This window comes from Haliotis rufescens, unplaced genomic scaffold (assembly GCF_023055435.1).
Source record: "Haliotis rufescens isolate VD_foot unplaced genomic scaffold, xgHalRufe1.0.p SCAF_9, whole genome shotgun sequence".
NCBI classification, from domain to species: Eukaryota; Metazoa; Mollusca; class Gastropoda; order Lepetellida; family Haliotidae; genus Haliotis; species Haliotis rufescens.
Genome location: NW_025964383.1, coordinates 27888935 through 27904483, shown reverse-complemented (window position 1 = coordinate 27904483; position 15549 = coordinate 27888935). Strand labels below are relative to the sequence as shown.

The window sequence follows — 15549 nt, the reverse complement described above, 5'->3', positions numbered from 1 at the left end:
AGTGTCATTTTCAATGAATACAGGACAAGAACCATGCTGTAACTTTCACACCTGAATAACAATACCTGCAATTAACACCTTAATTAATGCAGGTATTATCCCACCTTTTCCAATAATGACATATTGGGAATAAAAATTTAAATTTGAATAAATTAATGCCCACATGTAACCATTTATCGATTCAGTGCCACTGCGAATGTTTAAAGTTTCAGAAAGTCCTTGTATATTAAAATGAGTAGCACTATGGGGTAAAATCGATCTGCAGAGTTCACAATGCTCACCTGAATTTGAAAGTAGCGTGAGGCTGATATTAATGCGTGTTTTGTCCGGACAATTCATTATCCAGCCATACAGCTGTGGTTATGCAATTGAGAGTTGATTGACTCTTTCTGTATTGATTGGATCACAATACTGGGAATACGCAGTAGAGAGCGTTACGAGGCTAGCGTCAGCGTCAGCATCAGCATCGGCTATGGTTTGGGTTACCTCGCTTGTCAAACACCCACTGTCAAGTGAAGGATGTACTCTGGCGTATTGTAAGCTCTCGTCTTGAGCTCACGTCAATGGATATATGGCTGCCATTTGGTGTGGTAAGCAGTTTCTCTGTTGATGAAGTATTTTCTTTGTTAAGCTGTTTTGATCTTAATAGGCAAAACATTAGTGTTTTACATGCCATGTTTTGAACTCTTGCTTTTCATCAGCCCTATGTTGAAGTGACTTCAGCTTATGGATATGAGTTGGTAAGATGAGCTGTTTACTGTTGATAGAACAATAAGCTTGTTATAATTGTCTTTTTCTTGTATTGGTTATTTTTATGAATTTTTCACGTGAACTTTTGTGTGTTTGTGTATGTGGGCTATGACAATTTGAAAAATACAAACTTGCTACAAAGACATGCTTAAGGTGACATTTTCAGTTTCTTGTCGTTCAGGTTGTTGCTGAGAAACAGTTATTTTCCATCAAAATATGGTATTGTCCATCATGACATGATTTATTAATATGATGTGTTCTTTGAAGTAGCCGGTGTGGGGAGTGTTCTGATTAGCTTCTCTTCTCTGCCAGCTGTAATTGCCTGAAGGTAGCCAGCTACTTGTGATTATCCTCATAGTACTTGTGGGGCTCATGTTTGTCATGAATTTACAATATTTAACTGTGTTGTTTTACCCAGGATGTCTCAGCACCATGTTCAGGAGACGGGATAATCTTTTTGTCACCTGTTCAAAACACACAATTATTGCTGTGAAAGGAGACTAACAATTATGCAACTCAAAGAAGATAAGGACTACCCGATTATTTCATATTACTATATTTAATCATGCCAGGACACATTAACTGTATTTATATGAAAGAATCAGGTGGTTCTAAACTTATTTTGAGTAGTTTTTGCCATGACACATTAACTATATTTATATGAAAGAATCAGGTGGTCCTAAACTTATTTTGAGTAGTTTTTGCCATGACACATTAACCATAGTAATATGAAAGAATCGAGAGGTCATTAACTTATTTTGTGTAGCATACCACAGGCCTCAAAGTTTATATTTTTACCAAGTAGCCATATGGCTACAAGTATTTAAGTAAAATAAAAAAATCAAGCCAATATTGTAGGTAGCCAAAAGCATTTGAAATTGTATTTTATCAGATAACTATTATAATATGTACAAGTCATAGCACTAGTCTTGGAATTGTATGTTAGTGGAAACTGTACTTGATTTTTGTTATTTGTGACTCGAACAATGATGCAGTTTATGTTTCTAGATCATATAGGTATATCCTTGCTTATCCAATGAGCATTGTCAGCTAAAATAAAATACTAATTACATTAATATTTATGTATTTCGGTTCATTGTATTCTTTAAGAGAAATTATTTGCGAGTACAATTATTAGCAGACATGTTTTTCACGATCAGCTGTTATTTATTTTTGTGTCTACATATGTGTAGCAATAGAATTTAATCGCCACAAGATATTTTCAAGGTAGTCATTTGGCTACCTCTGAGTTTTCGACAGCAGACAATTTGAAATTTAGGTTGCATTAGTTGCAACTTTGAGGCCTGTACAATAAAATGCTCACACTTTGTCATCTTCCCATTTCCTGCTGCTTTCAGGGCGGTTGGGTAGCCTAGTGGTTAAAGCGTTCGCTCGTCACGCCAAAGACCCGGGTTCGATTCCCGACATGGGTACAATGTGTGAAGCCCATTTCTGGTGTCCCCCCCGCCATGATATTGCTGGAATACTGCTAAAAGTGTGTAAAACCATACTCACTCACTCACTCCTGTTGCTTTCAGCAAGTTCTATGTGATCTTGTCTACAGGTTTTTGTTCGATGCCACTGACATAGTTCTCCCCGGCTGGTCAGGTGATTGTGTCACTGTGTCGTCATGGTCGGTGATACCCTACCAGGACAATGACCCCTTCAAGGTGGTTCATGCTATTATGTGTCTAAGATTACCATAAGAGGTGTTTTAAAAAAATGTGGACACTATTGTTGGTGGTCCTGCTGGGATATGATGCAAAGTTGATTTAATTTTTTTTAAATCCTGTGAAAAAAAGGAATTGCTTCTCGCTCTGTCACTCTTGGATAATGGACAGTTTACACTGACAGTCAGTAGCCAGATATGAGGTGCAGAATTGGATGTGACATTCTGGTTGATGGAAGTTATTAATAAAAATAATCTATCCTGATGTCATGGGAAAGGTGGGTTTTAAAGAAAAAGAAAACTTGTTTGCTTGATGTTCTGGAAATTATTGTTTTCACTTGAAAAAATATGTTTGATTTTTCTTTTTTTCTGATCATGCTGATGAATGGTATATTTTCATAATTCTGAGTGTTACTTTTCTTAGAATAGGTATACAGCAACTCATTGCCCAGTAACGGGATCGGGTGGTCAGGCTCACCGACTCCGTTGATGCATTATTGTGTATCCCAATTGTGTAGATCGATGCTGATGATATCAACCACTGGATTGTCTGGTCCAGACTGGATTATTTACAGACCACCGTCATAAAGCAAACAAATATGTGTTTCTAACCATGAGGATCTGAACACGTGGGTCTGAACACATGGATCTGAAACGTGAGGGTCTGGACATGTTGGTCTCCACACGTAGGTCTGAATGTGAGGGTCTGAACACGATCTGAATGTGAGGGTCTGAACACGATCTGAATGTGAGGGTCTGAACATGTGGGTCTAAACAGGTAGGTCTGAATGTGAGGGTCTGAACACGATCTGAATGTGATGGTCTGAACACGATCTGAATGTGAGGGTCTGAACATGTGGGTCTAAACAGGTAGGTCTGAATGTGAGGGTCTGAACAGGTTGGTCTGAATGTGAGGGTCTAAACACCTGCATCTAAATGTGAGGGTCTGAACATGTGGGTCTAAACAGGTTGGTCTGAATGTGAGGGTCTGAACACCTGAATCTGAATTAGGGTCTGAACATGTGGGTCTTAACATGTTGGTCTGAATGTGAGGGTCTGAACACGATCTGAATGTGAGGGTCTGAACATGTGGGTCTAAACAGGTTGGTCTGAACATGTGGATCTTAACAGGTTGGTCTGAATGTGAAGGTCTGGACATGTAGGTCTGAATGTGAGGGTCTGAACATGTGGGTCTAAACAGGTTGGTCTGAATGTGAAGGTCTGAACACCTGCATCTGAAATGTGAGGGTATGGACATGTGGGTCTGAATGTGAGGGTCTGAACATGTGGGTCTAAACAGGTTGGTCTGAATGTGAAGGTCTGAACACCTGCATCTGAAACATGAGGGTCTGGTCATGTTGCTTTCCACACATGGATCTGAACTTGAGGGTCTCAGCAAGTGGATCTATAAATTTGGATATTTCCGTGTGACTCAGGCTATAGCTCCAAGTTCTGCTGTTGAGTGGCCTGATATTTACATGTCTGAAATGGCCACACAATAAATCTGATAAAGAACTGGGGTACAACATACAGTGTATTATCATTGTTGACAGTAGGATAGACATGTCATATTGTCCTACCAGCCAGTCCATTGTGATTTAGTAACACAAAGCAGGTTATCTGTTTGATTCCCACAAACGGTAAATTTGGAGACCAATAAAGTTGTAGTGTATGTTTGATGATGGGGACGATGGATAAGACCTGATTAATGACAGCCAAAATGTGGCTGTATTTGTCTTCCTGGGAAAATGATTAACGATGCAAACATTTCCTATCTGTATTCAATAAACCTTGATGTCATGAACAGCGGAAAAGTCTGTGGATGCTGAATTGATGGTATCTTGAATTGTCATGCAACACAGACAGTGCCATTTCACTGTAGAGCAAATATGTAGGTTGTTAATGTTATAAATATTTGATGATATGCAAATAGGAGATGTGTGAATAGGTGATATGAATAGGGGATGAATTGTGAAAAGATGATGAATTGTGAATAGATGATATATGATATATGAATAAGTGATGAAAAAATGAATAGGAAATGATATATGGATAAGTGATAAGATATGAATAGGAGATGATATATGGATAAGTGATAAGATGTGAATAGTAGATGATATATGGATAAGTGATAAGATATGAATAGGAGATGATATATGGATAAGTGATAAGATATGAATAGTAGATGATATATGAATAGTAGATGATATATGAATATGTGATAAGATATGAATAGATGATATATGAGTAAGTGATAAGATATGAATAGGAGATGATATATGGATAAGTGATGATATATGAATAGTAGATGATATATGGATAAGTGATAAGATATGAATAGGAGATGATATATGGATAAGTGATAAGATATGAATAGGAGATGATATATGGATAAGTGATAAGATATGAATAGTAGATGATATATGAATAGTAGATGATATTTGAATATGTGATAAGATATGAATAGGAGATGATATATGAATAAATTATAAGATGTGAATAGGAGATGATATATGGATAAGTGATGATATATGAATAGTAGATGATATATGAATAGTAGATGATATATGAATAGTCGATGATATATGAATAGTAGATGATATATGGATAAGTGATAAGATATGATTGGAGATGATATATGGATAAGTGATAAGATATGAATAGGAGATGATATATGGATAAGTGATAAGATATGAATAGTAGATGATATATGAATAGTAGATGATATATGAATATGTGATAAGAAATGAATAGGAGATGATATATGGATAAGTGATGATATATGAATAGTAGATGATATATGGACAAGTGATATGAATAGGTGATGATATATAAGTGGTGACATATGAATAGGAGATGATATAGGGATAAGTGATATGTGAATAGGTGGTGATATATATCAGAAGAGTATTAATATGTGTAACATCATTTATACAAAGTATTTCAGTTAGCTTGAAGTAGATGGTCCACATGGTCTCTGACTTGGTTCACACCCTGGGCAACTAATACATTGATCGCAGTATAATACCACTGGCATCTGTGAATAAGACCACTGTTGGCTACCTTCAGCTGCTGGCATCTGGGCAGTGTTTTAGATTAAAAAAATTGTCTGGCTGCCATCAGGACCCTCATCAGAAGCTGCAGGCCATGACAAACTCTTCAGGCTCTAATTTAAAAAGACTGCAGCTTAGTGTGACAAATACATTGACATGTAGATTTACTGCAGGGCATAAGGACCCATACACATTTCAAACTATGGCTCAAAATGATATAAATCTACCTGCCGCAGGCCTAAGTTTCGAACATGGCATCTGTGTATAAGACCACTGTTAGTTATCCTGTGCAGTTGACATCTGGGTTTAAGACCACTGTTAGTTATCCTGTGCAGTTGACATCTGGGTATAAGACCACTGCCTGTTTTTCTGTGCAGTTGGCATCAGGGTATAAGGCCACTGTCAGTTATCCTGTGCAGTTGACATCTGGGTATAAGACCACTGTCAGTTATCCTGTGCAGTTGACAACTGGGTATAAGACCACTGTCAGTTATCCTGTGCAGTTGACATCTGGGTATAAGACCACTGTCAGTTATCCTGTGCAGTTGGCATCTGGGTATAAGACCACTGACAGTTATCCTGTGCAGTTGGCATCTGAGTATAAGACCACTGTCAGTTATCCTGTGCAGTTGACATCTGGGTATAAGACCATTGACAGTTTGCCTTAACAGTTCTTATCTGGCTATAATCCTACTGCTGGTTAGCCTCATCTGTTAGGTCAGCTGTAGAAAGCCTGTCTCCACAAACCTAGAGATAAATTAAAAAAAGGAGTCCAACTGAAGTCTAGAATGATTTGGCAAGTCTAGATTGCCTTATTGAAATTAAGGATTGCTCTGTGATTTTAATTGTTTTATTTTGTAGATATATATTTTTAAATAAGATAACTTTATTTCAGGGACTAATTTAAGTCAATCTACACAAATGGATAAAATTGAAATATGAGAAGTGTGCTTGAGTTTGCACCTTGAATGTGTCCTCGACAAGGTAATATCAGCCTCCGGTCATGTTTACCATCACTAGGGCTGGCTATCGATATGGATCATAGGTCATAGAGGTTGATAATCGTTAGCTATCGACCAAGTGTCAATTAATATCAGAGAAGTAACTTTGAGCAAATATGCAAAAAGCTGAAAGAGAAAACAAACATATTTCACACCAATGCTAAGCAAAATGGTGAGTGGTGACGCATTATTGCATGGATTACTTTGTGGACATTTATGGTATAACAAAATCAGTTGCTTTCCACCTTCAGCAAAGAACAGCAAAAAGCCTGCTTCGGTCTATTCAAACTTTATTTCATCACAATAGTTTAACTTGTTTATCGATGACACATCTTTCATGTCAATCAGACCCGTGAAGATCCGGGGTAGAATCGGTCTTCAGCAACCCATGCTTGCCGTAAAAGGTGACTATGCTTGTTGTAAGAGGTGACTAACGCGATCGGGTGGTCAGGCTTGCTGATTTTGTTGAAGCATATTATCTATCCCAATTGCGTGGATCGATGCTCATGATATCAGTCACTGGATTGTCTGGTCCACACTCGATTATTTACAGATCAGCGTTGTATAACTGGAATATTGCCGAATGCGGTGTAAAACAACCAACCAACCAATCATGTCGATCATTGTTGATGTTTCTTCCCATTGATGATAATTCCCATTTTTCAATCTTTTTAGCCAGCCCTAATTCATGATTAATGTTTTCATTTTATATAAGGTAATGAAGTTTATAGTTTTTAATTGGATGTTTTTTAACTTCATTTGAGTAGTTAGGCAAAACTCACTCACTCACTCACTCACTCACTCACTTACTCACTCACTCACTCACTCACTCACTCACTCACTCACTCATATGGTTTCCCAGACACGATGTAATGTGAGCCTTGTTACTCCCTAAGATAGACTGTGTGATCAGGTAAGCAGACAGTGATTTTGGTGTCAGTTGAATTGCGAAGATTGCTGAAGACTGTGGGCGAAACTAACGATGATGAAGATGAAACAAGCGTGATATTGATCACGCTAATGGCGCTCGTGTATGTAATTTCACCTTGGACAAGTATGTAATCTGACTGCTATTAACGAGGGGACAATCTGCCAGGTCTGGTTTGTATCAGGCTAGTTTACATGCAAGTGTGGTATGTTGTGCTTGTGAAAGCTTTTATGGCTACTATTTCGGTGTCATACACAGTAATTTGATGACCAAGCCCTGATGCTTTGTAACATAGCAAATACAGTGACAGTACGTGGCAGTGTCGTGTGTGGAAGCATACAGTGGAACGATGCAGAGATGGCAGACGATGGTGGGGGATCATAAGGATCAGGATGGATCATGACTGTCATAGACTTATTGATCATCATAGACTTATCAATCAAGATAGACTTATTAATCGCCATAGACATATTAATCTTAGTTTGTTGTGTTGTTTCTGTTTCTTCACGTGGAAGTCACGACTATGTTTGTCATAAGTGGATCGGTGGTCAGGCTCGCTGACTTTCTTGATGCATGTCATCGTATCCCAATTGCGTGGATCGATGCACATGATGTCAACCACTTAACCGTCTGGTCCAGACTCAGTTATTTACAGACCGCTGTCATATAGCTGGAATATTGCTGAGTGCGGCATTAAACAACAAACAAACAAATGTGGTGCCTGATGTCACAGACGACTTAGCTTCTATCACATTCACGTGTAATGTGATTGCCAAGGTTGTGTGTCAAGTGTCCTGTGTCTCTGGACTCTTCCATGCAGAGATGGGGGCACGGGTGGCCCAGTCGTCTAAGGTGCTGCAATTCGCTGTGCAGAGTTGCGTCCCTTGGGCACGCCAGAAACCTATGATTGTGGGTTTGAATCCCGGTTCGCCCTGATTATGTTTCTAGGTTTGTCAGCACCATACCTGTGCTCGTGGGTTTCACCGAAGTGGTAAATGTCTTAGACCTGCATCACTTCGGGCTTTCCTCCCACATTAAGCTGACACGCCGTGATATAACTGGAATAATGTTAAAAGCGGTGTTAAACCCAACTCACTCACTCCAAGCAGAGATTAGTTTCTGATGGGCTCAGTGATTTTGAGTAAGGGATCTATTTTTTGTTGCTCACTTGAGTTGTGCTGAGGTTGCCCGGAACAGTTTTGTTAATGTTTTGTTTGTTTGTTTGTTGTTTAACGCCGCATTCAGCAGTATTCCAGCTATATGACGGCGGTCTGTAAATAATCGAGTCTGACCCAGACAATCCAATGATTGATATCATGAACATCCATTCACGCACTTGGAATACGATGACATGCATCAACCAAGTCAGCGGGCCTGACCACTTGCTCTCATTAGTCGCCTCTTACGACAAGCATAGTCACCTTTTACGGCAAGCATGGGTTGCTGAAGATCTATTCTACCCTGGGTTCCTCTTGGTACCTTAATCATATGATGTTTGGCTGGGGCTATTGGATTGGACAAGATTTTTGTGTTATAGTGAGGGAGTATGGTTTTAAGCTGCTTTTAGCAATATTCCAGCAATATCACGGCGGGGGACAGCAGAAATGGGCTTCACACAATGTACCCATGTCGGGAATCGATCCGGGTCTTCGGCGTGCAACCGAACTTATGTGTTATAAGGTAACAGGTTTGTTATCGTGCTTTCATAGGTCTTCGTGCTCCTGCTTATACACCTGGAGAAATTCAATATGATCTATTCATGGGTAACCTTTATCTTCTTAAATGGTTCATGGGAATAATGTAACATGATATTCTATATGATAGTTCCGAGTTATGTGACAGAGTGCAGCATAATGTCAATCTATATGGATGAACGCTCACATAAAAATATTCCTTGTGTTACGGTTGAATAAAAAGAAGTTTCAAAGTGCACTCCAAGCTGCCATCTTCATCAAATGTAATTATAGCCTAATCATGTTTGTAAAGGAATTACAGTTCTATGTGCAACACTCGTAACGTGATGCGATATCACGATGCCAAGATATTAACATGAACTGTCCATGATAGGGATACAGGGTTCATCGGGAGTGCATGTTCTGATAACGGCCATCTTTAATTTAAGCTAGCATGGATTTAGACTTTCTAATTTTAGCCTTTCCTAATTACAGATAGCATGAATGAGTTTCCATGTATCTTATATCTCCCCAAGGACTTCATCGCTACCCGACTGGCATGGTTTGGATGAAGCTGTGTCAGTGGTGCATTTAGTGGAGCTGGAGGATGGGAACTTATGGAATTTAATGGGAATGATCATAAAGGAAAAGGTGGAAATTCATAGGTTTGAATGGGAAATGTAATGACTTCATCGTCAAATTGATTGAAAGTCTTGAAGAACTCCCTCATGAAAAGGAGTGTAGTTCTTGTGAAAGGGTTCGTTAAGATTTTTGCTGTCAGGCTCAATTTGTTTAATCACATGCCTATAGCAATTGACATCAGTCTGCGTCAAAATGGTCTGTCGAAGATAGATTGAAATTCCCTGGAGTAATAGTTATTGTTCGGGGACTTTTTTCTCCTTTCCCTGTATTTTGTATCATATGCGGGCATAAAACATAGTGGGTTTCGGATTGCTTCCCTTGAGTGTGCAAGGATCCTAAGATTGTGGGGTTGAATCGAGATTTGCCCTGAGGAGGATTGGTAAGGATCTTTCCCCGAGCTTGTGGGTTTCACAAAAGTGGTAGATGTCTAAGACATGCATTAGTTCAAGTTTTCCTCCCTCATTAGGCTGACATGGCATGACTAGAATGCTAATGAGGTGTTAAACTCTCTCTCAATTATACTATCTCATCATGAAGTGAGTCGGTCTGTAATGACCAAGTTACAGTGGTTCTACACGGTCTGTGACACAAAATGTTTAAATGTAACAAACTGAATTTGTGTCTGAATTAATTACCCAAGCAATCTACTGAAGCTAGAATATTTAGGAAATATTTGGAAATCCTTTCAACATAAGCCAGTGTATCTGCAAGTGTATTGCCATGTAGTATCACAATACAGTTCGTGGCTTTTCAATATTTAGAAAATTGAAAATGGACGTAAATCTGCTTGTCCAAAACAGGTTTAATTCAGGAAGGACTAGTAAGATTTTCTTATGGATTTTACCCAGGGCCTGCAGCTTCTAAATTATTTGGACCCTGAAGGCAGGGTGCTGTTTCTTTCTTATTTCAAACACTGGTTACAATTTTGATAGATTTCTATGGTACTTGTCATATGTGTCGCCTGACCAGATTTGGTTGAAAAATGTACTGTCCTGTCATATTACGACTAGCGGTGTAACGATATGGCGATATAGTATTCCATGATACAGTACATCGATTTAGAACCCCTACAATATCCTGTCTTCAATTTCTGATATTTAAAAACAAATGATTCAGGGTTTGGACTTGCCTGTAAAAAGAAAGAATATCAACTATAAGTAAAGAATTGGGATAAGCATCGGGTTATGCTTCGGAATATGCATCGCGATATGATATCATATCGCACCCATAGTATTGAGATACGTATCGTATCGCGGCCCCACCGTATCGTTACACCTCTAATTATGACTGGTCACATGGCCAGGTGAATGGATGGCCACTGGATGCTGATAGTAAAACCTCTGGCTGGCCAACACCCGAGCGATGATGTCACATTAGCCGTCTCAGTGTCAGCTACATCCTATAAGCCGATTGTCAGCGCAATACAAACCGCTCTGACAACGCAGCACAATGACAGTCGCCCTTGACAGTAAGTGGGATCAGAAGGCTGCATGAATTTGAAAGAAACACATTCTAGTGTTTGAAGTGTCCTCTGTCACGGGTTGTTTGCACAGGTATTGAAATGAGGAAGTGAGGGTCAGGATGGCATGGCGGACAATAGAGGAACAATTAATACCACCACAGGCAATTGTTTACCTGCGGAACATGTCCCTAGAGATAGGTCTCGGGTAGGGCTGGGAAGTAGGGCAAACATATGAGCATCTGTCGGACAATATTGTCCTTATTTTTCCAAGTGAAAGTTGATGATAAGGGTTTAGCGAGGGTTGGAACATAACACTGGGGTTGTGTAGCTTGCATTTTGGATCATGTGTTAGCTATAGAAGACCCGTGAAGATTCCAGGGTAGAAAAGGTCTTCAGAAACCTATACTTGCCGTAAAAGGCGACTATGCTTGTCGTAAAAGGCGGGATCGAGTGGTCAGGCTCGCTGACTTGGTTGATACATGTCATCGATCCCAATTGCGTGGATCGATGCTCATGATATTAATCACTGGATTGTCTGGTCCAGACTCGATTCATTTACAGACCGCCGTCATATAGCTGGAATATTGCTGAGTGCGGCGTTAAACAACAAACAAACAAACAAACAGATATAGGACCGGATAATTAAGAACTTTCGCTTACTGTAATGACATGCTTGATGATGAGTTGACAATTTTCTTAAAAGTTCATCCTTTGTTGGTAGTAGGGTAATTCCTGTCTGATAGTCTGTCGAAGATTAGATTTGTTTTGGGGAAGACCACAGCGTGGGGAAAACATTTGACATTTGCCCAGGGAATGGGTCTGTGCAGTGTCCTCAGGGCAAGGAGAAAATGAAGTTTATCTTTGGCTTTCCTGCCGTAATTAATCGGTCATGTTGTTTTTATTGAACCTATTTTCAAACATTGTTGCGTGAAGTAAATGTAAGACCCTTTTTCTCAAATTTTTGTTCAACGACGTACCCAATAATGGCAACAAAGAGCGTTTAATGATGACCAGCTTCGTGTTCCTGCTTCATTTGCGGAGGCTACAAGGTGTGTTTGTGTAATACAAGATAGGGTTGACATGAACCGAGGAGAGTGTTCTGACAGTATCTTTCACTGCCAAGATAACCCAGGCCGGGGCAACCTCTTCAGTGACCTCACGTGTTGATTTTACTCCTCGGAAGATGTTCATGGATTCTCATTGCAGATGCAGATGGGTATTCTGAAACAAATTTATGTCAATTTATATAAATATAATTTTGTTTCTGATTCTAATGACAGAGCTAAATATGTCGACTAGATTCAGAGTCTCCAAGGCGTGTACAGTGTTGTTAAAAGTTGTATTTTTGACATCAAATAATGAAATTCTAATATTTGAATTTAAACCCCACACAAGAGATACTGAGACGGGGATGTTTATGCTGCATTAGTTCCGCACCGTGCAGCCTCTCCGTACACGTTTGCCAAGTTAGCGTACTCAATAGTGCACTCGCTAACCGCGCAGGGACAATCTCTTGTTGTTCTAACACATTTACTTTGTTTAAGGTGTGTAATTGTTAAATGTTTAATCTGGGAGAGGAAGCTGTCCACATCGACAGTCCCATCCGCATGAAGCTACAGTCTCTGGCAAGGTGCTGATGAATGGAGGACCATTGTCCCAAGCCAGACCCTTATAGCAACAGGTGGCCCCCTCACAATTTCGAGGACTTGAGTAATTTTACGGAGAGTTTAATTGGATTGTGAGGAATCACCGGTATTTGTCCACGTTTGGGTTGTCCCCTATATGGACATGCCTGTACTAGCCACTGGCAATACCACTGGTCATCCTTTGAATGAAGTGGGGCCCTCGAGGACGTAGGTGCTCGCCAGACAGACACTTTTTACAATTTGAAGGATATATGTATTTCCCACAGTTTTATGTGCGGTGAGGAAGCACAAACATCGTCTTCATTCATGAGATGAAGGATTTTCTCATTTGTGTTTCAATGACGGCCGTGGCGGTTCGTTCCTGACGACTCCTCCCAAAACTGCATAGTCAAGTAATATTTGCTTCAGCCTCTTCCAAAGTGTTAACGATTTGGATTTTTCGTGCCGTGTTGTGACAAGTTGTGCCATTTTTATTGAGGAAACAATACTTGTGTGATTTGAGACTTGTTGAGGTTGTCAGATTTCCACACCTGAAGAACAATAGATTGCAGGGTGCAGGCCTACTTGTGTTTGCATTATTTACAGTTGATGAGTAATCAAAACCTGATGGTGAGAGTAGAATCCCTTGAAGCCTAATTAAACATGGTCGATCGGATTTGAGAAATGGTTTTGTACCAAGTTGCCAGAGCTCAGGTGAAATATTAATCCATAAACTGAAACCCTGCAAGCTAAAGTTTGGACTTGGAGGGAGGCCATTAACATCAGAGCAAGTTGTTCGAGTTGTAACAAATGCATACTGTTGGAAACCAGTGATATAAAAGAAGTATCTCTGACGTCATAACGTTGATTAATTGTGACACAATTTACCTGTGTGGAAAGTGAGGTGCTTTTTCATCAACAGATGGGGATGATATACTAATACCCTCAAGACAGTTTGTGTTTTGAAAAGTGACATCAGACTCTGAACGTCCGTGCAGAGTGTGTTAGAAACTGATTTGTGTGGATTACGTTATTACGAGGCAGGAAAGACTTTTGAATTTATCGCCATGTCTTACTTTTCAAAGACCAAGAAGCTCCGTCTGCCAGAGAAGATAAAAAAGTCCATTATATGGGGTGAGTAAGGATTCAGGTGAAGGTGTCTGTGTTTTGGTGATAAGTTGTTTGGAAAATATGTTTGGTCACCTGAATTAATGGGACATGGCGTAGCTTAGTGGTTTACATGTGTCTGTGAGATGAAGCATTTTCCTTCATTTTCTCCTTGTTATCTGTTATGTTACGTTTAAACAGGTCATTCTTAATCAAGATGAGGTAGGTGTCCGTTCTGTCTGTGAGCCTTGAGATTAAAGGATTTCTATTCAATGTCTTAGTTACCAGCATCCTCATCTATTTGTGATGCTTTTAAGTCATTATTAGATATACAAACCTGATATGCTCTAGAAGAACATCAAAAAGGATAAATGTAATAATACATTCACCCAGACAGACCAATTTGTGCCTTGTACGATGGATGAGGACTCGTTATTTCAGGAGAGATTTGTAGACTTTCAACATGATCAAGGCTTTCTCTTATCCGGTGAATAAAGTTATTAAGTGGTGGGAAGTTATTAAGTGCAAACTTCCATTACATACAAAAAGTATCTTGTCTGATTTGTAGAAGCAATGAAACATTTGATGGATGATATTAATGAAAGCTGCATTAAACATAACATCACTCAATGATCTAAATGGACTAAGACTGGCTGTATTTTATATTATGGCTAGTCTAAGACTGACTGTATTTCATATTATGGTTAGTCTGAGACTGACTGTATTTCATATTATGGCTAGTCTGAGACTGACTGTATTTTATATTATGGCTAGTCTGAGACTGACTGTATTTCATATTATGGCTAGTCTGAGACTGACTGTATTTTATATTATGGCTAGTCTGACACTGACTATTTTATATTATGGCTAGTCTGAGACTGACTGTATTTTATATTATGGCTAGTCTGAGACTGACTGTATTTTATATTATGGCTAGTCTGAGACTGACTGTATTTCATATTATGGCTAGTCTGAGACTGACTGTATTTTATATTATGGCTAGTCTGAGACTGACTGTATTTTATATTATGGCTAGTCTGAGACTGACTGTATTTCATATTATGGCTAGTCTGAGACTGACTGTATTTTATATTATGGCAAATCTGAGACTGCCTTTTATATCATGGCTAGATTTAGACTGACTGTTTTATAACATGGCTAGTCTGAGTGACACAGTGACAGTGTTTTACCATGTCTAGTCTTAGACTGACACAGTCATAAGTGACAGTGGTATATATCATGTCTATTCTGAGACTGACTGTTTTATATCATGGCTAGTCCGAAACCAGAGAATATGTAATATTATATGTACATGTAGTCCACTATCTTCTAGTTTGTTCCTAATGATGGTCAGTTAAAATAACAACAAATAGGGGATTGTCATTCCACTGAATCATTCTTAAACTGGATCTATTTTTTACAAAGGAATTTTTTTTATTATTATTATCATAGGATAGATCCACAAAGACTTTTTAACATACTATGGTCGACGACCCGTGAAAATTTCCAGGGTAGAATAGGTCTTCAGCAACCCATGCTTGCCGTAAAAGGTGACTATGCTTGTCGTAAAAGGCAACTAACAGGATCGGGTGGTCATGCTCACTGACTTGGTTGATGCATGTCATCGATCCCAATTGCG

At 39.2% G+C, this 15549-nt stretch overlaps 1 protein-coding gene across 2 annotated transcripts in view; it reads left to right on the top strand.

The window, feature by feature from the left end:
• Window positions 1–15549, top strand: part of LOC124130222 (tyrosine-protein kinase SRK2-like) — a 106702-nt gene that overhangs the window by 13739 nt on the left and 77414 nt on the right. The window contains exon 1 of one of the 2 annotated variants that reach the window (XM_048390727.1): window positions 379–590. The exons of the other annotated variant lie outside the window; for it this stretch is intronic. Within the exon in view, the coding sequence (XP_048246684.1) occupies window positions 572–590 (19 nt within the window). The 5' untranslated portion in view covers window positions 379–571. Of the gene's footprint in view, window positions 1–378; window positions 591–15549 lie in introns of those variants that run through there. 2 annotated transcript variants of the gene reach the window in all.